The sequence below is a fragment of the Crocodylus porosus genome, unplaced genomic scaffold, assembly GCF_001723895.1.
Source record: "Crocodylus porosus isolate Cpor-Errol unplaced genomic scaffold, CroPor_comp1, whole genome shotgun sequence".
In the NCBI taxonomy this organism is placed as follows: Eukaryota; Metazoa; Chordata; order Crocodylia; family Crocodylidae; genus Crocodylus; species Crocodylus porosus.
The window spans coordinates 13,789,829-13,813,322 of record NW_017728951.1 but is presented as its reverse complement, the minus strand read 5'-3'; the positions used below and the strand labels follow the sequence as shown (position 1 = coordinate 13,813,322).

General features: G+C 41.0%; 1 protein-coding gene across 2 annotated transcripts in view; it reads right to left on the bottom strand.

Moving 5' to 3' along the window:
* Window positions 1-23,494, bottom strand: part of CACUL1 (CDK2 associated cullin domain 1) — a 79,499-nt gene that overhangs the window by 16,642 nt on the left and 39,363 nt on the right. For both annotated transcript variants that reach the window (XM_019556103.1, XM_019556101.1), the window contains 2 exons: window positions 20,951-21,053; window positions 6,418-6,507 (listed from right to left, as the gene is read on the bottom strand). In XM_019556103.1, coding sequence (XP_019411648.1) covers window positions 6,418-6,507; window positions 20,951-21,053 — 193 coding nt within the window. The remainder of the gene's footprint in view (window positions 1-6,417; window positions 6,508-20,950; window positions 21,054-23,494) is intronic.

Sequence of the window (23,494 nt, the reverse complement as noted above, 5' to 3'; positions counted from 1 at the left end):
GGTCAGATTCCATAGGTCTCTCGTCTTCCCCTTACTTTTGAAATACCTATAAAATCCCCTTCATGTCCCTTGCCAGCTGCATCATAAAATGTTCCTTGGCCTTCCTAACTTCCTCTTTGCGTGCCATCTGATACTCTTGTACCCTTCCCCTAGTACTATGAACAAATTTATACTTTCTGAAGGATTCCTATGAATTTCAACTTTTGAAGAGACTGCCGTCTAGCCAGACTGGTCCCCTGCTGCACTTCCTATTCTTCTCTCTCATTGAGATAGCTTCCTTCTGCATCCTTAAAAAGGTGTCCTTGAAAGTACAGCTAGCTCTCCTGAACTCTCCACCTCCTCCCCAGACTTGTCTCCCAAGGAATCATGCCCTCCAGGTCCCTCCATTAACTTTTCTGAAATCCAGTGTCCTTACTCTGGTGCTCTCCTTCCTTCCTTCCCTTAGGATCTTGAATTCTATCATCTCGTGGTCACTGTCACCGAAATTACCTTCCACCTTCATATTCTAAACCAATTCTGCCCTGTTTATGTGCAGTAAGTCAAGAAGAACTTCCCCCCTCATTGGCCTCTCTACCATCTGAATCAAAAAATTATCCCAAACACCCCCCAAGAACTTGCTGGACTGCTCGTGCACTTTAGTTATTGGGATGTCTAATGGGAGGGGAACATAAAGTGCCCCATGAGAAGTCCTGCAATTCGAAAGCTTTCATCGCTTGTTTAAAGGCCTCATCCACCTCCTCCTCTTGGTTTTGAGCCCTGAAGCAGATGCCCACCATACCATCCTCCCTGCTGCTCTCTCTTCTGAACTTTACCTAGAGGCTTTCAATTGACAAACCTTCTACTTCATACCACACCTCTGAGCGCATGCCCTTATATACAGGGCAACACCACCTCATTTTTTCCTCTGCCTATTTCTCCTGAATGAGAGTGTATTCCAATCATGAGAACTATCCCACAACATCTCCACAATCCCAATCCCATCATAATTCTGTGACTGTACTTGGACCCCCAATTCTTCCCTTTCTCCCCTCTATTTCTCACTGAACAAGTTAAGCTAAACTGTATTTCTTTATACAAGTTCTACTGACAAGCTCTTTTGTGCCACTGCAACAGTGGCATGGAATAGCTGACATGGAAATAGTTTACAGGCTTAAAAAATAAATCCTCTAATGAAAGCATTTAATAAAAAACAGATTAGTACTCCAATTCTTTATCAGCAAGGGCAACTTCCAGGTAGCAGTCAAATGCACTGGGCGAACACCTACATATTCTTTTACAAAATATACAGAGCAAAAGAATGCAACTGCCCCTACACCATGCAATATTGATAGCTCCCAACTTAGCTCACTTCAACACCAGACCTTGACAATTGCCTTTTCTTCTTTTTCAGTTCAAATTTTCCTCTCTCCCTCTCATTTTTTTCTCTCCGTCTGTAAACACTGTTTCATATTCCCGCTGGTAGTTCTCCTGCCTCTTTCACACATCCTCTGTACTTTGACCTTCCACGCTCTCCCTTCCCTTTGCCCTCTCCTCCTGTCCACATTTACTAGAGTGGATTTTGCTGCTGGAGAAATCTGCAGCATCTCCCACAGGAGTGATCCACATCAGGCAGCGAGCATAAAAAGAAATGATTTGTCCCCTTAAAAAGAGATACCAGCCATTTTCTGTTCCTTGGCTTCAGCCCACATTGAGAACATGCAAGAGCATGGCAAGTTTCTCCAGTAGCACCTTCCTTCTTTCTGTAAACCTTGCCTGCTATTCTGCCCACTACCCAAGTCTCACAGGTACATTCAAAGATAGAAAATTAGGGAAAAGGGCAGTTCTTGTAGCTCAGACCCCCCTTAATTTTTCCCTAGTGCAGACCATGTCTTTTTTGTTTTTGATCAGCCCCGGCTTGCTTTCGTGTTCTTTGTTCTGGTTGCTTATGGTAGCCATCTACAAGTGATACTGCTTTCAACATTTGAACCAAAGGTCTCAGTCTCCCAAAGCATCTGCTCTTTTAATATTTTCTTAATGCTTCTCATCAAGAATTGACTCTACCAAAGAATCTCTTTTAATACAAAGAACCTGTCTTCCCTAACAACCTAAAGTACATCTTGTCTGGCAACTCTGTTATCTTCCTTTGTTCAACCTACTCTTAATTTTACTAGGAGATATAACGTATTATTCATAAAAAGCTATGTTAAAGCTGTCTCTTTGACAAACAGAACTGAACAATTCTAAGTACTATATAGCACACACTTAATATTCTTTCCAGACTGCAAACCAAAGACAATCTGTTCTCTAAAAGATGAGTATTGTTCATAGCTTGGCTTTCAGTGGCATGTGGATCTTATAATTATCACCTGTTTATAAATGAAATCTCACTTTAAAAAAGGTTGTATGTATCCAAATACTTTATTTGTAATAAGCATCTAAACAATTACACATAGGACTATATACTACTAGTCAAGCCAATGGGAATGCAGATCAAAAATCCAAGTTCAGGATCAGGGTGGATAAAACTCAATGATCAAAAAAAACACAAAATAATTTTTTAATTTAAATCAGCTTTTTTATTTAATTATATTTTCTGCTACAATGCTTTTAAAAAAAAAAAACATATAAAGAAATTTAAAAGATGTTAACATGCAAAGATATCATCCTGGAATAAGGATTATAACTTCTAATTATATACTATTTGAGACAATATATTCATGTAACCTTTTTAGAAGTTTTATAAATAGGCCACAACAGGCCATAGGCTATATTAGGGGGCCAACTTTATGGAGTTCCCAGAGGCTCCTCTATAGATTAGGAAAGATTACAGAAAACCACTGTACCCAAAGCTCAGTGCTCAGCTTCTCTCATTAAGCATCTCTGTGATGCTTAGTTTCAGTTCTCAAAACTGTGGATTTGTCTCTCCAGAGTTCACAGGCAGACAAGGTTCTTTGAGTAGACGCAATATCTTTTATTAGAACTACTAAATAATTGGAAAAATTGTTCTTTGCAAGCTTTTGGGCAAAAACGTCCTTCTTCAGGCATAGGGAGTTTGTTGTCTCCAGAGAGAACATCCTTGTTAACAGCAGTACATGGAGATGAGAGATAACAGACCTGATTACCCACCCATCAGCCCTATTGTCTCTCTGTAAGTTTGTGTACACACAGTCAAGCCCTTGCCTTTCTCTAAGGGCATTTATACATGCACTTTTTGTCCTGCAACCTGCCAGAGATCTGCTGCTTTGGAGCAGATACGATTACTCAAGTCTGCTCCGCACATAAGCTGATGCAAATGGCACTGCACCGCATGCAGTTGTATAAGTGGCGAAGCACGTGTCAGCTCACAGAAAATGGCAGCAGCGTGTTTTGAACTAAAACACCTCTGATGCGTTTTAGTTCAAAAGCATGCCGCCGCTATTTTCTCAGTGGTGATGCACGTTGTGCCACTTATACAACTATAAGTGACGCACACAGTGCTGTGGCGCTTGCATGTGTAGAAATGCCCTAAAAGTGCAAAGTTTCAAGAAGTTAAATGAATAAAGGATATCAAACAGCAGAACACACTTTTTGTAGAAAACAATGCTTAAATTGAGGCATCCTGATCAGTGATTTTAAATCAAAACCACCCCATTCAGGATTTAAAGTAAAACATTAAAACTTATCGTTACAGTGTTGTCAACAGATGATTATACTGAAAAATCTGGTTTGGAAATGTTTGGCACTGCTCTTAGAGCCCAGATCCTCAACTGGAAGAGTCTTAGTTTTCATCCATCTAAAAGAAAGTTTCTAGCTTTCAGATTTGTAAAGAAAAGTTGAAATAGTTTACCTTTCATCATCATTAGGGCTCATATTTAATCTTTTTTTTTTTAAACCTTCATTCTTCTGCAATGATTAAATTATTCAGATCAGGAAAAACTGACTAAAGAAACAGGCCTGTGGTCAAACTGCTTATTGTGCACATGCACAAGCATGTGGACAGACACGCAGACAGGGCAGTTTGTGCAGAGGGGGAGGACAGAGGACAGCATGTTGCGGGGGGCACAGACGGAGCAGGGAGGAGACTGGATGGTGCGGAGGGAAGGATGGGGAAAAAAGCGAGCATGAGACAGTGCAATGTGTAGCCCAGGGGATGCACAGGGGAGACCATGTGGTACAGAGGGGAAGCAGAGGAGATTGTGTTATGGCACAAGAACTGCTGCAGCTCTGGCCCAGCCCCTGCCCTGAGTTTGGGGCTAAAGCTGGAGCCAGAGCTGCTATTGCTGCTAGCTGGCTGAGCCTGGGGCCAGGGTCCCCACACATTAAGCAGCTATAGGAGTTGAGCTACCTGTCCTCCTCCTGTGCCAGTGATGGAAAAATTTAAGAAAGCTCCTTAATAATTATAATTTTCAATGTATAAAAAGTCTTATTATTGGGTGGCTGTCTTAAATTTGAAGTTATCTTGGATTTGGGTACATACAATACATATATAAAAAATATCCATGTACAGAGCTCATGAATGTCTAGGCCACAACTCAATTTTTAAGCATCTGGCACTAGGAAGGTGACAGCCAGCCACTTAACACGAGTCTAGTTCTTTAGTTCATTTTTTCTGGTCAAATGATGGCATGATGGATGACTCCTGACAATCTAATCAGAGGAGGATTAAGGGAGGGGCTTGCCAAGTGTTCTGACCCAGGAGGTAGAAAAGATTACAATTAAAATCAAAATATTATTAGTAAGCTTTTTTCCTAAAGTAAGAGCTTAAATTCTGTGTAAACTGATGGTTTATGTCTTCCTATTGAACTGAAACGATGTTGTCAGAAGGAGTGAAAAGGCCATATTTCATTTGATACAGAAAAGTAAAAATATTCCTGTTTCAGACACAAGAATTTCTCAGCATCACCAACCCAAATTTTCTTCCATCCTTACAGTTAGATACAACTGATGGTAGGGATATGTAATATAAACCAATCATAAAAGCTTAACAAATATAATGTTGCTTCAACATTGCTAAAATTATACACTTTGTCTTTAGATGGCAAATGGAAAGCACTAATTGGTGATAGCCACCTTAAATACCCCTTGCATTGTTAAATGGCATCTGAATACAAGCCCTAGATAAGGGTTCCTTTTAGCACTGCAAATTATATGTTAGAGATCTGTACCAATTAAGCTTAATGCATGAAAGATATTCCATACCATAATTGTCTTGGCTTGTTGATAAAAACTACTGCTGGACACAATGTCTGCACTCTAATACACTCTACCTTGCAAGAGTGAAATAAAGCTTTTGCATGTAATAATAAATTGCTTATTTCTTTGTTATACCAAAGCTGTCTCTGAAATCCCAGGATCAAAAAGAGAAGGGCCATTTGAACCATTTAATATGATCCCAGGTCTCTTGCAGAACTAACATATATCACTCCCACTAGTCCATCTAGCCTCCTTTGGAATAGTTTCCATAACTGACCACTGAACAGCTTCATCCCTTCTTATTAATACAAAAGCACTAACACGTGAAATCCTCTGCTTTTACTTTACACTTAAAGAACTGAGGGTTCTGATAAGGTGAGAAGACAACTTGCATCCATCTTCCTTGTGAAGCTAAACACAGATGACACTTTTACACATGCTCCAGAAGTGGGTGGGAGGGCACTTCAGAGTGGCTCCGAGAGCCGCTTTAATTAAAAGCACCCACAGCATTTCATGTATCAATGTCCCCACGCTTCAATATGGTGGCAAGGGCACTTAACTAAAGCTCATCGAACATGTTTTAGTTAAAGCACCCCTGCTGCCATTTTGAAGCACCAGGATGCTGATACTCAAGATGCCAAGGCTGGCTGGAGCATGCTAATTAGCACATTCCAACACACCAGACTAATCGAGTCTGCATCGACAGCGTATCAGAACAGCCTCCCAGCATGCCTATAGGCACCTAGAGATCTTCTGTAACTACAGCAATGATTTCAATGTGCCATTCCATAACCCAGCTAAATATTAACAGACTGGATCGTGACAGTCCAGGGGTAATGCATAGGTGGTGCATGTGCACCCTGTCAGGCCATGCTCCCTGTGTAGCCAGTGGGCAGGGGGGCAAGTGGGAGCACCAGTGCCCCCACTGCAAGCGCCAGCCAGGGAGCAGAGCTACCAGCAGAAGCGGCTGTGTTGCTTCTGGAAGTGGCTGTGGAGCTCCAGAAGCAGCGTGGCTGCTTCTACGGTGAATGAGACCGCCCCTCCCCCCCCCCCTGCCAGTGGGATCAGCCGTTGGGGGACCCCACACCCCTAGTCACTGCCTGGTGTTGGTGGGGGGGAGGGTACGTGACCCCACTGACTCAAGAGGCACCAGACACCAATGTGAGAGTCCATCAAAAAATACAGAATATTTAGTTAACAACTGCATAAGCTGTTCTGACAGCACAACAAAATAGGAAATTCCAGAAAGCAGCAATGAATATTTACCTGGTCTTAGTGTATAGAGGCCTTTCACAATATTTGCCATGGTTGAAGGAGTGATTTGAAAAGGTGTTGACTGAGCTTCCAAAAGTAAAGCTGAAACAAAGAAAAATCTGATTAGGCATTTTGAAGGCAAATACGAGATGTAAGCGTATATTTGACATTAAAAGAAAGTTTTCTACTGTCACCCGATGTTTCTAAAGAGGAAATCAAACAGACAACTGAATGACTTCATCCCCAAGTCTCCTAGAGCAGGGGTTTCCAACCTTTTTTTAATAAGTGCGTGGCCAGACATGGAGCAATGGCAACACAGGGTGGTGGGTGGCAGCGGCAGCCCCCACATGCGAGCTTCCTCCCACCCGCAGAGGAGCACTGCTGCCCTTGTCCCCTTGGCCCTATTCCTGGGGAGCAGCAGCGCTCCATCCCCACCCACCCATACATACCCCCTAGGGCGTCCCTGCGTACCCCTGGTTGACAACCCCTGTCCTAGAGTATAATGCATAAAGTTGCACAATAAAAATGTAAAATACTTTATTTTTCTTCCTTCCAAACAAACATCCAGGACTTAAAACAGGCAACTGACAGAATTAAGTATTCAACACAGAACTGAAGTAGATACAACTTATTTTTAGCAGTACTATTTACCCTTGCTATGATAAACATCTCCAGTTCCACTAATTCTTTCTTTCAATTTTTATAAGTTGGCAACAAAATCTGCTCTGGCTCTGAAATCTGTACATGAACACTCGCTTGGAAACAATAAAAAAGCTAGCTGTAAACATGCTTTAAAATGTTGTTTATTGTACATGGGAATGAACACTTACATTTAGTTTCTAATTGTTTTTGTGAGTTTATACGAAACTGGCAGACATACCAGTAATCACATCCTCCTTTGGAGGTGCATGTTCTTAGCTGACTTACTGCTGTTAAAACCATTTTATAATTTAAGCATGAATTTGAACATGCACATTAAATGCAACCACAAATGAGTTATAAATGGTCCTCAAACTATACCTACCACTTGCCAATCTGTGTGCATCTTACAACCTATTGGCCCAATCCAGAACGGATGGCAGCCAGCTATATAAAACTCGTCTTTTTAACGCACTCTGGAGAAATGCATGATATTGGCTATAGAAGCTTCCCCAATTCAATGCTCAGTCATTACCTACAATGGCAGTGAACGTATTTGCTATTACGTTTTCTTTTCCTGTTCACGTGAAAGACTTTCACAAAGCAGAGCTAACTACAGAAATCTTTTTCTCTTGTGTTTCTTACATACATGGTATTATTCGCAGCTACTCTAAGGAAATGAGTTTCAGAAAGAAATACAGTCGGGGGAAAAAAACCCAGCATCGTTCACCTGTAGCTTTGTGATGTGTGTTCCAATGACACAATCAATCTCCTACAGACTGTTCTTGAAGCAGCCTCCACACCAGTCAAGAAAGCTGGATGCTTTGACATCACAAAAGGCTAAGGCTTTATTAGGAAGATATGCGCAAATACTGAAACACGCTCTATATGTGACCTGCCTTCCTATGTTCAGCTGCCTAGACAAGCAATTTTAAAAGTGCTTCTTTAAATGCTAGAGAGAGACCAAAATACAAACTAGGTGTCCATTGAGGAGAAATAACTTTCAGTTACTCTTAAAAAGTTTTAAGAGAGAAAATGTATTTGTAACCCAAAACCAGAGTTGTAAATGTGACACTTAAAAGCCGGAGAGTTCCTAGCTAAAGGCTCTATTTGAACATGTAAATGCATGACATTTTCAAGGCAGACAGGGTGTTTTGGGTAAATCCAATATTTTTTATTAGACCAACTCAAATAGTTGGAAGAATAGCCAGTTAAAGCAGCCTGACACCAGTACGTATGCCAGAAGACCAGCCAGAAGCCGCGTGGGCAGGGCGCATTGGGATGGGGCCTGGGCAGAGCCGTGATCCACTCCCCACAGGCCCCTGCCCACACAACCCACCCGTGGCAGGGACGTGTGGGCAGCGGCCCGCAGCTGTGCCCTGGCCCATGTTCTCACCTCCGCACGCGTCTGGCCGTGGAGCAGCTCCCCACGCAGCTGCTGGATGGTCTCCATGGGACCAGGCTGGGTCTGGCAGCTGCACAGGCAGGGGCTGCTGGAAAATGGAGTCTGCCACAGGCCTGATCTGGCCTGAGGGCGAGACTTTGCACATCCCAGGGTTAAAGCCTGTCGCTGGGCTGAGATGAAAAAAGGGAGATAAAATGTATGGTTCGTTCTCAATTTCTTTTTTCATCTCTCATGCAGCCATGTAAGGAAGAGAAGCTATCCTTTGCTATACTGTTCCCTTAGATGCTAGCAGAGCTGAACTCCTACATAGTTTCCTGAGGGTTTGTACAACCTAGCAAGAAAGGAGGCAATAGAGCAGCATAGCTAACAAAGGGGGCATACAACAGGGAAGAGACAGTGATGAGAGTGCTTCCAGTTCACATTAACCACACCTGGGGCTACTCCTGAACAGATGGTAGACCCGTGTATAGATGTTACCACCCTACTGCCTCCCCTGTACAAATAGGGCTAATTCAACCAATGCTAAAACAAAAACATAAATCACAAACCTGTCTGGTATAGCTTGCAAAATGCAACGATCTGAGGACAGCAAGTAGGTACATCCACCCCCCAACCAAAGGCACGACAGCATTATTTAAGTATGGCAGCTCACAGCATAACCAACCTGCCAGACCTAACACAGTCGCACTTAAACTTGCTCAAGCAATTCCCTGAAGTGAACAGACTGAATCCTGCAGGTTTAGACTATTTGGATGAATAACAGTTTGTGGGGCTGGGCAACAGTTTGGCAATTTTTAAATTTGTCCACATTATTACAGCTGCTGACTACGTCCGTTTTCTTTCTTACACTAAAACCTTTTTTCCTAAATTGAGCTACAATCCTATTCTACAACACGCTACAATTCTGAAGGCTTAACCAGACGCATTTACAACATGGAGCAAATAAAAATGAGCAGCAATTTATTTCTCCACTGAGTTATTGATTACTCCACCTACCTTCATAAAACAATTTTATTTTAAAAACAGTGGGATAGTTCACTTGGATGCCAATCCTCTCATTAGCACAAATGTAAGAGTGCTTTCCTCTACTACCTTTATTTCAATTTGGCGCACAAATATTTTTCTTTTTACTATTTATTTGGCAGTCTGATTGTAACAGACGCTAACCTGAGTTTAGCCAAATCATTTGTGCATTAGTCAGGTACACTAGTGAATTCTTCTATGCTCAACATTTTGACAAAAAATGAATGGTATATTCAATACTGTTTTTCTTTACATATAAAGCCAGAAAGATGTTTTACACTGAGTCTTGATGCAGCTATAATTCAGGTTTTCTTTGGAACATACCCTTCCCCCACAGTTCAGAAATGAAAGCCTAATAATGCTGCAACAGGAAGTTTCAAAGAAGGAACTAGTTCTAATAGAAGAGGTGTAGAAATCTCAAGAACTATGATGGTTTTTATAGCTAACAGGTTCGGCTACAGTTTCCTGACAAACAGCACATCATACTGCATTTAGACCCATGTTTCTAACGTTTGCCAAACAACTGAAACCATGAGGGTTTAGAGTATGTGCAAAGAGGTTATGGCATAAATACAATGAGGTTAGCAAAACAGGCTAATGTAACTATTGAGTACTTGTAAGAGATCTTTTGTAATAAGCAAACATTAAGGCATTGCATTTTTTTAAATTAAATTACTCAGCATCTATTACAGAAGCTAAACAGGCCACTCTTGCCTACACTGGAACAGATTAACGCCCTCTAAAGCATGTATACAGCTAAAAATTATGGCGTGGGAGAACCTAATGGTAGAAAGCAAGTAAAGCTGTATTCTTTCCATTTATTTGCACATCACTGTAGTATTTGGATTACCTCAGCAACATTAATGACTCCACACATTTATGAAAGAGACATTATCCCTTAGGCGGCGAGTCCTTGGCGCAGTCATGAAGGAGACGTTGAGTTCCTGTCAAGGGGCGTGACTGCAAAAGCATCACTCCTCTGCCCTTATACTAATAAATCAAAAAATTCCAAGCTGCAAGGCAAAAATCTGCTCAAAAAATAATGGACATTAAAATATTCCTGTTAAATATTAGTGCACAAACACTGCAATATTTACTGTCAGGAATTACAGAGCCACAGACCGATCTGCTGCAGCTGCACTGCAGTAGCTCTATGGGAAGCCAGTAAAAAAAATAAAAGACCCCACACAAAGCAACAGAAGCAGCCCCTATCAAAGGATTCAGCTAACTACAATATCTGCAGTCAGCTAGGGTCAGTACCAACTAACTTTGTAGCTTCAAATCCTACAATCGCTCAGAGTCCTGGAGAGTAATGAAGATGAGTTTCTAATGGAACACATTCAAAAAGAAAAATTCCACTTAAAGTTACAAAATGGAGGTGCCCTTTACCATCAGTACAAACAATTAGTTCAGCTAACCAATACATCAAATCAGTGGTTCGCAACCATTTTTACTCCCAGGAATATGTCAGTTCTTCGCTTTCATTCATTTTTCACAAAAAAAAGTAACAGAGCAAGTCAACTGTTGCAAAGATCACAACAAGAGAAATATTTTGACACTATGGATTCCTATTTGAAATCTCTGGCTACATACCATCTTGCAAATCACGTAGGTGTTTGCCCACCCAACAGTGCTAATATTATGTCACCTCATCGTACCCTTTAAAGGATCTCCCATCACACCAGGGTACTTCATCACCCTGTTTGAGACCCACAAGACTAGATGTTTCACATTTCTCCTGCTGATATTTTCACTCAGGCCTACTTCCACTGAAGTAAGTGGTGAAGCTTTCATGAAAGAAGAACTGGTAGATAATAATAAATACCTCCAAAACAGAAGAAGTTTAATGAAGAGGATAATTCCTTCCACCACAGCAGCTCTATCCTACTGGCTCTGTACCATTTAAATCTTGCATGGCAAATTTTATACCCCGAGTGCAATTCGATTGAATATAATGGAATTATATGTCATATGCAAGCAGGACTGAGCCCCAGTCCATATTTAACTGAAAGATTTACACATGCTTAACAAAAGCAACAGAACAGCAAATAAAATATTGGTTCATAAATTTAAGTGCACTTTGCAAGATCCGGGCTTTAATCTAATGCAGATATGCATTATGTGCAGAGATTTTAAGGGTCTATGAACTATGGCAAAATTTTCTCTAAAGACAAGTACACAAAAGTCACCTTCCTCACATGATTAAGCTTCAGTTTTACCATTACAGAATAATTAAAACCACGATAAAATTATTTGTTTTTTCTTTGGTTTCTGAACTAACTTGCCCTAGACTCAGGTAAATCCTCCAAAAGTTTAGAAAAGGAAGACTACAGGGTAGATTAAAAAAAAGAAAGAAAGAAAGAATTCCTATTTATTCCTGACCATTTGCCATTACACAAGCAGTAAAACCTACAAAAATACTCTTTATCACCCAAAATGCAGATAAAGTATCTAATAAAAATCCTAAAAAGCCTATAAAACATTAATATTTTAAAAACTAATAGCTAAGAAAAAGCCCAAAGGTAACTAAAAGGCAAGCATTTGGATTCCTGTAAAATGAAAGGATATTTTAATGTTAACATTTAAAATGTCATAATTCAGAATGAGATTTTTTTCACTTATTTCCCAAGTACCAAATTAAACATCTGAGTCATGATATTTGAACACACAGCCTCAGTAGGAGACTCGAGCTAGGGACAGACATCCAAAAAGCCAGAGCCTAACTTGATTCAATCTTCGCAGGTTAGTCTAACCTGACTAGGTTAAATCACTTTGTACCTGTATAGACATCCCAGACACACAGGCACATGCTTGCAGTGGCTCAGGCTAGAAGCCAAGGGGTGCTAAAGCAGCCCTCCCTTGCCTTGCACACTGCTGAGCTGAGGGGACGTGGCCATCAGGATTAGGGTGGGGTCCGCCCCCCCTTGATAACAGAGCATTTATCAGCTCTGAGTCTCACCAGAAGCAGCCCTCCTCCGAATTAGAGAGAAAGTGTGTGGACACAGATGCTTCTAAAGTAACACTAGCTAAAAAAAAAAGAAAAAGTGTAGTCATGACTTGATGTTAGTCATAACTATAGTTTTTAACATTCCTTTAACCATACCAGGACCAATAGTGTCCACACAACTTTATTGCAGTTTGAGAGAGGGCTTTAGAATGATTTTGGTTTATACCAAAGTGGACTGCTACTGCTAAGGAATAAGACAGGTATTTTAAAATAAGATAAACTTGCTCTTGATCATAGAACTGCAAAAAAGAATGACTAGTTCTCCACCAGTTGCACAGTTCTTTTCACATCTCCTCCTCTGAGGAAAAAATGGAGTAATTTGCAACTAGACTGTGCTCTTACGAACAGTTTAACATTTCCTGGCAGTCGCACTGGGGTCTGCAGAGCTCTAGCCCAACTCGTTGCCGGTGGTGGGTGCATACATGCCTCAGGGAGGACAGTGGGGAAGGGGCCCAGGCTGCTCTGCTACAAAAAGGGTTGGGCCCCTTGCGGGTCCTCCATCATCCAACTCTGGCATGCCAACATCTTCAAATAGAGGTGATGGGTGTTTTTGGCCCAAAAACATAGCTGACCCTGCTCTACTGCCTAGTTTCATCTGCTGTAATGAACTAATATTCCTACTGGTGTCCTATGAGAGGTTTTTGGTGACTAAGGTTTCTGCTCTTGCTTCATCAGTTCAGACTTTCTTCTTGCTTGATGGAATTCCTCCTCCTTTGAGCATGAACTTCAGCTCTAGCTTTCAACCTGTAATTTGCAGTCTTCAGGTTTTTAAAAAACGTAAGTGATCTAATATAAACATCTATAGATTTAACAACGTAAAATATAGCAACCTGCAGCCTCATAGACGCAGTGTGTTATTCTTTTTTTGATATGGCACACTATCACACACAATGTCTAGGAACTCAGCAACATCCTATTTGTCATGTTAAAGAACAAGAGCTTGGAGTTATCAACCAGTATATCTTTTTAGATAGTAATCCTTCTGATAGAACAGCTAACTTGCTGCCCATGTCTTCCAAAGTGCAAGAGTGATTTCAGTTGTCCAAATCCTTCAGAAAAACCTTAAGCTGTAGTATTTGCAAGACAAGTGCTGCTCAACCTACGGCCTGCAAGCCAAACCTTGTCCACAAAGCCATGTCACATCCAGCTTGTGAAGTTCCCCACGGTTTGGGAAATTTGGCAAAAAGAGAGTGGTAGCAGTATTAACTGCCACTGTTCCACCTCTGCCAAATTTCCAGATCCATGGGAGGCCCTGGGGGCCAGACAGGCTGGACACCAGTGGGCACCACAGTGCAAGTGTTAGAAAGACTGGAATGCACTTTTTAAAGCTGCAAACCTCAGTACTTAGAGCTGGTGGTTATAACTGCAAACCTCACTGACAACATTTAGTTAGATCTTTAACCCAGAGGATTTCAGGGAAAAGCAGAGGTGCTTGGGTCAAGACACCTACATTACTAAATATTTCCTTATTGGGTAAAAAGCTAGAGGACTGAAACAGCAGACATCCATAAATATTAAGTTTGGCAGAGGCAGCTGAAAATCCAGAGGGTCTCTTCTCAGTGGACACCTTTTCAGACATGCTCTCCTGCGCCAGGGAACTGCAGGTTGCTTTCCGCCTGCCATCTCACCGAGGCAGAAACAGACATCACCAAACAGAAGTGGAACAGCTGTGGCAGGATGCTTCCTGCCATAGCTGATCTGCTTTACTGAATGAAAAGTCACCTGATGCAGGACAACAGTCCTGGCAACAATCCCCTTGCTGCCCTGCACCTCTTTGCAAAAACCTGTACCAGCTCATGCTTCATGTGCAAGCACAGGTCAGCACAGGGCCCAACATGAAGCAGCACAGAAGCTGGGGAACCCCCAGTACCCTGTGCCTCCAGGCCAAAACCTGCAATGAGCTGTGCTTCTCACAGATGCATGGGTCAGCACAGGTCCCTGCATAGAGGAAGGAAGCACCAGGAATTTCCTGGCTCCCAAGCTGCTGTGCCACCCCACCACACATGGATCCATGCTCACCCGGGCCTCCACATGAAGCACAGGTCAGTGCAGTACCTGGTGCAAGCCCCAGCATGGAAGCAGGGGCTTGCATGGGCCCCAGCGTGGAGACATGGGGCACTGGGGACTCCCCAGGTCCCTTGCTTCCATACCAGAACCCATGCGGGCTTTCCCCACTTGCAGAGATGCACCTCTATAAGTGGGGAACCTTGACTTTCCCCACTTGCAGGAGATGTGCTGCAAGATTCCCCAAGGCACATCTCAAGCCAGGCAGGTGCTCTTGAAGCTTGAGTGGCCTGATCCTACCAGGGTGTGCACAACCAGACTCCTCAGGCTCCTGAAATACCTGCCTGCAGTGGCTGGAGATTACAGGCAGCTCCAGACTACCCACACTCTTCCACAACACAGCAAATAAATGTCTGCCGCAACACGGCAGCACAATTTATTACTATTTTATTTTTTTAATTTTTAAAAATATTACCATTACTACTACTCTTGTGGGATGAGAAAGGGTAGGGACAGCTATTTGCTTGTCATTTATGCTGCCATAAAAATTCTTACGGCAACACAACTATGACGCCTGATAGCATCCATTTCTACCCTGAGATATAAGAGTCATATCAGAAAATTCACTGGCAACATCTTTGGGCAGCAGCAATATCTTTCAATCTGATTTACCTTGGGAAGGGCAGACAATGGGAAAGGAAAGTAGCCTGCTGCTGTAACGGCACAGCCAGAAAATCTTGGCATTAAAACTGAACAGCTCTCAGTACTCTGTAGAGACCTCGCTAGATGGGGAATGTATTAGCGTAATGGCATTATGTCATATTATTGCATTGTTCTCTGGCCAATTGCTTAGAAATAAATCTGTGTATTCTGGTCCACTGAAGTTAACAAGCCAACTGATGTCAGGATAGGTCAACACGTCTGTTAATAATATACATGTGTCCGCATGAATCAGGCAACAAACCACTTCTGGATGTCAACTGAGCAAGTTATACATCAACGAATGAAGAGCCAAAAACCCTGGCAAAACTGAAAACTTCTCCTGCTACATGTACTGACCTTCAACTACCTCACCTTGTCTACATTTTTATATTATACCCAACTTTTTAATCTCCTGTCACATGTAATAAAGGATAATCTGAGTGGATTTCCTTGTCAATCTCTAACCTTTTTCAATGTTCAGGCCCATTTTCCCACTGCTTCCGAGAACACACAATAGTCAAAAGCCTTCCTTCTCCCTCTCTATCTTTATAAAAGGAGACCCTTCTGCAGCATACTGCGTTCTCTTATCTGATGATGAAAGAGCTGCACTTCTTCAAATGAAAAGGTGAATGGTGCCAGACTTACCCCCAATGAATCTGAGGTGACATGACTGGAAAAATGGAGGAAAAAAAATGTAACAAAAGCTGTCACACAGAAAAGGAGCCTTTTACTAGACAGAAATGCTTAGCAAGTACGAGTCCTGAGACTAAGAGGAAGCATTCCCAGAGGCAGAAGAAAGGATCCATGCACATACAACAGACCACTGTCAATCTGTAGGCTTCAGACTTCAGAAAAGAAAACAGTACAAATCCCTTACACAAATTAGGTTTGTAACAGGAAGTAAAAAGAAGACCAACTCCTGCTTCATTCTGGCCAACGTCAGGAATCTCTTCCAGACAACTATTTATCTTGACTTCACCATTAGCAAAATAAAAATTCATCTTAAATACTATAAAATATTTATAGTACTTAAGCAACAGTCTATAAACTTGCTATTTAGAATCAGTCAGCCTATAGATAACAAAACTGCTAGACCAAATGAGTAATCTTTAAATTAGCTAGTTCAATGACTGCATAGGGACATGTTAGGACTTGGAAAATGGGATATACTAAGAATAAAATATGGTACCAGCTAAAAAGAGAGGTTAAAGCTATATCAATGTTTGAATCTTCAGGAGTTGTGTATCTTTCTTTTCCAACCAAGAACCTGGTTTCAAATTTGGCTCGGTGTATTTCTTGTGGAAGCCTTTATTCAGAGGTTTCATTACTTTATGCCCGAAGAAGGATTTTATATGGGTAACAGATGCTGCAGCACAGTTCCTTTTCACATTACGGTACCTTCCTGGCATGCCTAGTAAATTCTACTACACATCTTTACCAACAAGCTGATGCCAGTTTTCCTGTCTCTAAACCAGACAACTCCTTCCCTCTGTCTGATCCATTATTGAGAAAGGGCAGGTGAGAAGTAAGAAAGTATGAATACTTAATCCCCTTCCAGCCAGCAAGGGGAAAGAAAGTAGGGTATTGAAAGCAGTGTAGAGGATATTAATTTTTTTTCCTAATGGAGGAAGTCTCTCTTTTTAATAGCTGCTAAATGACTCTGCTCAAGAGCGACTGAAAATGCCCTTCAGAATCATGTACAGGTTTCCCTCGCTTTGTGCTATACATGCCTTCCTGGAAAACTGCACATAACTTGAATTTGCATTAAGGGAACCTACTTTACAACGTAACAAATAGGGATATGTTCCAAGACTTCAGCTGTACTGACCCCCAGACGTATTTCTACAAGACAATTTTGGTACCCACCAACAGCAAACAGTGCACACAAGCACAGGGCACCGATATAATGGGGATGTCAACTACAGAAGCACATGTCGCAGACAAAGAGTGAGGAGCGCAGATCCACACAGATCATATTTTGGTGCGCATCCGTCCCACAATGCACCGCACAAAGCAGCTGACTGCAGGCTTCCACCGCATCATGGCACAAGACTGAATTTACCTCGCATACAATGAATTTCTGGTATAAAAAGGTCATTGCATAGGAGCAAATTCGCACATACAGAACCCGCATAAAGCGAGGGAAACCTGTAGTTTAGATCCAGAGATCAATCTCCTTGTCTTTGGAAAGCTCCCCCCACTCGGCTGCACACACCACCCACTTTCAGCACAGGCCAGCTCTCCTCCTTGGCCACACGTGCAGTCCCAGCTATCACAGCAGGAGCAAGTGGGGAGGGAAAATGGGGTCACAAGTTAATGCTTTAGGAGCAGGATGTGACCTGCAGGCCACCAGTTGGACGGTCCTGCCTTTCAAGGTAATTTACAATATTCAGCTGTCTGTTTTTAATTTTATGCACCACATCTTTGTTAAAAAAAAGAAAATAAAAGAAAGACTAAAGTCTAACCATCAAAGAGAAGGGCAGTACTCCCCTGAAGGTGAAGAGCAACCCATTATTTAAAAAATGAAAGGGGACTTGTAACTTATGGCTTCTTTGCCAATAAGGAAGGTATCTAGAGTTTGCAAATTCCTTATCTGTGACAGACCACAGAATTTCAGGTTGCTATTATAAGCTCAGTCCACAGCAAGGACATTGAACTTTTTTGTTTAAAAAGTTCTCTAGACGCACAATAGGGCCAAACAGCAAGACTTTTCAAATTCAACTATAAAAAGAGCTGGATTTCTGGATTACAGTCCACTAAAAGATATGACGACTGTAATGGGAGAGGACTCTTGTGCTCCGAGATCAGAAAGCACTTATGCCAAGACAAGAGTCTCTCCAGTTTTGAAGGAAAAAAATCATTTTTCTCCTCTGTCTATTCCCAAGCATTCAAAACAGAACAGCTCAGCTCCTAAAACTAAGAGGACAGACCTGGAAGTTTGTATGCTGTTGTGTTGGGAAAGAATGACAACACAAAGCCTTCTGAAGAGGTACTTAGGTTAAGAAGCACTTAAGTGTGAAGATTGCAACTGCAGCCCAAATTAGGAACTATTCCTAATTTATTGTAAGCAGCAAAACTCAGAAAGCTCATACATAACTGCTATCCACAACAAAAGGAACATACTTTTTCTAAGTAAAGATGAGGAATTATCTGCATCACTTTATATTAATGAGGCTTTCCTGAAATAAGATGTTCCATCTCTGCTTGTTATACTCAGTTAAGCAGTTTTGCGCCAAGTAAGTGGCCTACTAACCACTTAAAACAGCTGCACTGAAGGCAGCCTTATCAGCTGCAGCCAGCTTCAGCCTGCATAAAAAAAAATAATCTGGTTATGTTCACTTAGTTTAATGTATCCTCACTTTACGTTAAAGAACTCAGCCATGACAAATATCTGCTTTTGACAGAGATATTTATACACACATGCACAGATGGGTCTGTATACTATAGCACCATTTTTAATAAGTATCATAATATTATAACAGTTCAGAAAGCTTTCTGCACCAACAACCCAATTCTGTAGTAGACAATCCAGCTGAGTAGGTATAAATGTAGGCAAATTTTGACCAAACAAGCTCACTTATCTTATTCTTTTTCTGCAAAGAATGACTGTAAACCCCAACACCTTGCACTGATCACAAGAAACAATTAATTCTATTTGCAGATGTTCCCTTTCCTTCTGAAATCAGATATCATATATTCTCCGACCACAAACAACTCAACCATTTCCTTAAACCAGTCCTTTTGGATTGTACAATTTCTGCTAAAATTGGAAACGGGATTAGAGTCAATTTTGGTCAATGGGAACATCATTCAGGATCAGCTCAGAGGAGGAAATTTCCACTCTACTTCTATCAGTGCTATAGCTGAAGAAGAGCATTAAGTCAAATATACTTACTCTTCCTTTTGAAATTTTTATTTCAACTGCCATTCACCTCTCGAGATACTATTAACGAAATGCATTAAAAGAGCAATTTAGAAAACTAGAGTTATTTATTTTCCTTTGTGTTGAACCTAGACTATATAAAAAGAACCAAATACTAGTGTAAGAATGAGTTTAAGATGTTAAAACCTAACAGCTGAATCTTTGATTCCTGTTTCCTTTAAAAAGCTACTTTGAACACATTTATTTTGATATCACCATTATACTGAACTAAGATAAACCTCATGGTTTGCATTAATTCAGCTTATACACACATGACTACTTCCTAATATATTTTAAGAACATTCTAAACTCACAAAGGCATCACATTTAAATGCATTGAGTGAGCTTTTTTTCAAATCTATTAGACCTAGGACAATATAGAATGCATGTCAGAAAGACAGATCACAGTAAGAAAAGCTTATTGAAGTTTTAAAAATATACCAACAACTTAAAAGGTTTAGCTCTAATAAGACTAAGGGAAAATCTAACGAGGGCACTAATTTACAATACCCACTACATTTCTCTGCCACCTGCAGTTTTATACGTTTTTAAACCTTTTACAATAATTTTTTTTTAATTTGATTTCTGCAGCTCACCACAAAACAGCAGAGGAGAGAGAGAGAGAGAGATAACCTGTTGTAATAAAAGGAAAGCTTCCCTGTGGGATAAATTCCATCTATATATAATCCTTGCATCACTTTTGATATTTTTATGAATTAATTGTAATAAATTATACGGTAAAAAAGTTCAGGAAGTACTTTTTTCCAGAAGATTTTAGAAAAATAACACGCTACAGGGCTTTACTCGCTCACAGAAGGTCATACTGAATTAACTTACATAATGTTTTCACTGTCTTGAATATGCACACAGTGCAAACTTGATATATATGTTAACCCCATGCTGAGTCCAACTATGCAGAAAGTAGAAATAATGACAAAAATCAGAGTTGCTCTCATTACTCTGAGCCAATGACTGCTACAAGATCCCAAGCCTGCAACTGGCTGTGTTGACACCCACTAACTTCAATAAGTTTCTTTAGAAGAAACAAGAGTTCCACACATGTAGCATTAATTGCAGGAACAGGGTTAAAAAAATTAAATATGTCAACAAAAGTTCTGGGGAGCTGTCTGATCTTAAGAGTGTTAGGATACTATAGCCATTCTACTAGCATTAAGGAGCAAGCTCTATAAGAGTATATACAGTATACTGGTAACTACAGTCTTAATCTTGCCCCATCATCAATCTCATCTCAGGGCATGGGGACTGACCAGTTCTTGAGGTCGCTTCCAGCTCTACATATCTACAATTGTTGCTGGTGGGGCAGGAAGCGGGGCTGATGGCTGGGAGCAGTACATGACAAATGGTCCAGCTTGACCCCAATTCTGCCAGCTACACTACAGTCCTGTTTCACCTATCAACACTTGTCAATATGTCGACACCAAAGCTAGAAAACAAATTTAAAGTAGAACAATAAGATATTAACTGCATCATAATCATCAAGCCCAAAAGAAAGAGCAGCGTCCTTTCCCTCATGAGTGAAATACTTTGGCAACTAATTTCAACCATCATTATGTGGTGGGTACTAATACACCAGCTCTTCTTTCCAGAACATTACTACTTCTATATGTGTTCACAATTTTCTTACACTGCATTTTCTAACGGTAAACCAAATACACAGCATGGCATCCACTCCTGTGCCTTTCAGTCGCGTTCTAAATTATACAGACCCTGAATCTGGTCTTAAAGCTAGTCATTTGCCATTTCGTTCCTACCTGCTCCACTTCTCCCTCCCCACCTGGTTCAAGCTGATCGCTCCCACTCTAAGTTCAATAAATTTACTTACGCATTAGGTTGTAAATGTGCTTTTCCGCAACATGTTCCGTAAACAGCTTTATAAGGTCATCTTTTAAGTCTCTGTTAAGCTTGGTTTCTATGTAAAATTTATTCTGGAAAACAAGACAGACAGAGGCTTTTATATTTTGGGTTACAGTAGCACACCAAGCAAAAAAAAGCTGAACTGCTTTTATTCAGAGCTAAAGCAAATTCTTCTTTTTTTAAAAACTACAATTCTGATGTTTGAGCTCTAAAATACCTCCTTGCTATTCCACTCATATTGCAAAACACCCTGGACCTACAAATGTGCATCTGCTTCAAGTGAAGCATGTGAATAATATCAATTTATGTGCATAGATGTAGCATACTTATTCCTGCCGCTCCCCGTCTCCACCTACCGGGCCAGTATTTATGGGGATGGGGCAGGAAAGGGAAGAAATTTACCTACATTTTATTTTAGAGCTTTTTACAGCCTATAATGAATACTTGGGTATTATGTTATTACAAAGATGAATTTCACCAGAATCTATCATTCTGCTATAAATTACTCACTTGCATAGAGTTGGGGGAGGGGAGAAGGGGGAAAGGGGCTTCCAAACACTAGCAAGTTAAAAGGCTTTCCAGCAGCTGCATCGCAAGGGTGGGGAAGCAGATTTTGCACCTGGGCTGATACAGTTTCAATAAGGATTCTGCATTAGAGATAATCAAGTTGTTTAAGGAACTAAACCAACTTCAAAATTACACTCAGGCTACAGAGACCATGTGGTTTCAGGTTTTTCCAGCGGGAGGAGGGATTTTTTAAAAACGGTTTTAACCCAAAAGAAGAGGTATCAGTTACAGAACAGTTACTGATTACACTTAACCCTATAATATTTGTCTTTGTTACAGCAATTAGCCAGCAAAAAGCACAAGTCAATACATCTTTATTCCTCAGGTGTATGTTTGGTTTAAACAAAACTGGGTAAGAGCATTCAGTATACTGTACTCCAAAAGAGAAGCTGTTGTCTTTTCACTGGAAAGAAAGGAGGGAGGGAAACATCAAAAAACAGCTTTTATTTCATAAACAGTAATTTTGTTTGGGGCTGTGCACTACTGAAACAGTCCTAAATATGAAAGAAACTTAGAAAAAAAAGGAAACCCACTACAAACTGTTTTGCTTCAATTTGCCATCTAAGAGTGTGGACACAGGTTTATAAAGGAACAAGCCACTCTTACACAGACATAAGCAAGGAGTGGGCACAAAAAACATGATCTTATATCACGTAACTTACTAAACTTGGGTGAATTCACCCCTGTAAAAAGCAGAGGTAATACATGTGATCTGAACTGGAAAGGCCAAGGAGTGAGAGCCAACACCTATGCTTGGAGTATGTGGCATGTGTCTGCTTCAATCCTAGGTTAGCTGTTTGATCAATGCAGCCAAGCTACTATTGGCCTCCATGTTACTCAATGGCAATGTACTGTAACTAGACCTACTGCAGCAGCTATCCACTCCAGAATACTGCTAAATTATACCAGATTAGCAAATCAATCCAAGTTATAGTAGCGTTAGTGTTGTGTTCATGTCCAAAGAGTAATTTGAAAGCAGCTTGTTCCTAGATCAAAAACTTTTGGGTGTTTTTGCAAAAGTTACCCAGGACTGACTTGGATAGAGTACAATAATATTTGTTCTCTATTCTAGATATCGACCTAGAATAAAAAATAAACATTTGTAATTACAAACAAGTATGCCTGTAGCATGTTAAAATTCACTGCCACTGAACTAGAGGCGTTTACTGGAGAACTCACTGGTGCAAGGGAAAGAATAAAGGTTTGAGTTTTCATGGCAACCATCAATCCTCTGGATCACGGTGTACACATTAAAGGTTTAGTCAGATGCCTGATGAATCAGCTTGTGGCTGACAAATCCAATCCAAGAACAACAGCTTGTTACAAGTTTTACAGACCCATGTGCTGTCTGAGCTGGAGTCCAAGTCTGCAGCACACTGCTTTCTTCTTTCTCACTTTACTTCTACCCTCTAGTTCAAAGCCGCTTTATGCTGAGCTGCACCAAGTACCAGAAGGTCCCTCCAAATTGGATGGGACTCTGTGCACTCCTCCCAGCTTTCAACATTGATGTCGAATGACTTCATATTTGTTGCACACATTGTGGTACCGCCATAGAGGGCAACTCCACTTTCTAGAGCCATCTTGAATCTCACTGGACAAAATAGTCTTGAGAATATGATCTCCGGTTCTCCTGACATGGCCAAGCCATCACAACCCGCTCTTCTTGATGGTGGTTTCTAAGTGTCAGTCCTGCACGCTACAGCACCTCTATGTTTGGCATTTTGCCTTCCCCAATTATTTTCAGGATCTTGGGCACGCATCTCAAATGGAAGCCGTTCAGCGTCCTGATGTGCCCAATATATATAACCCACATTTCTGAACCATAAATGTAGAGTGGGTCCCCCTCCCCCCACCCCCCTTTTAGAAACTTTTAGGACAACAGCTCTACATCAAATGCCCCCAATGGACACCAAACCTTTTGCTAATAAATGTGGCCTTTAGCACA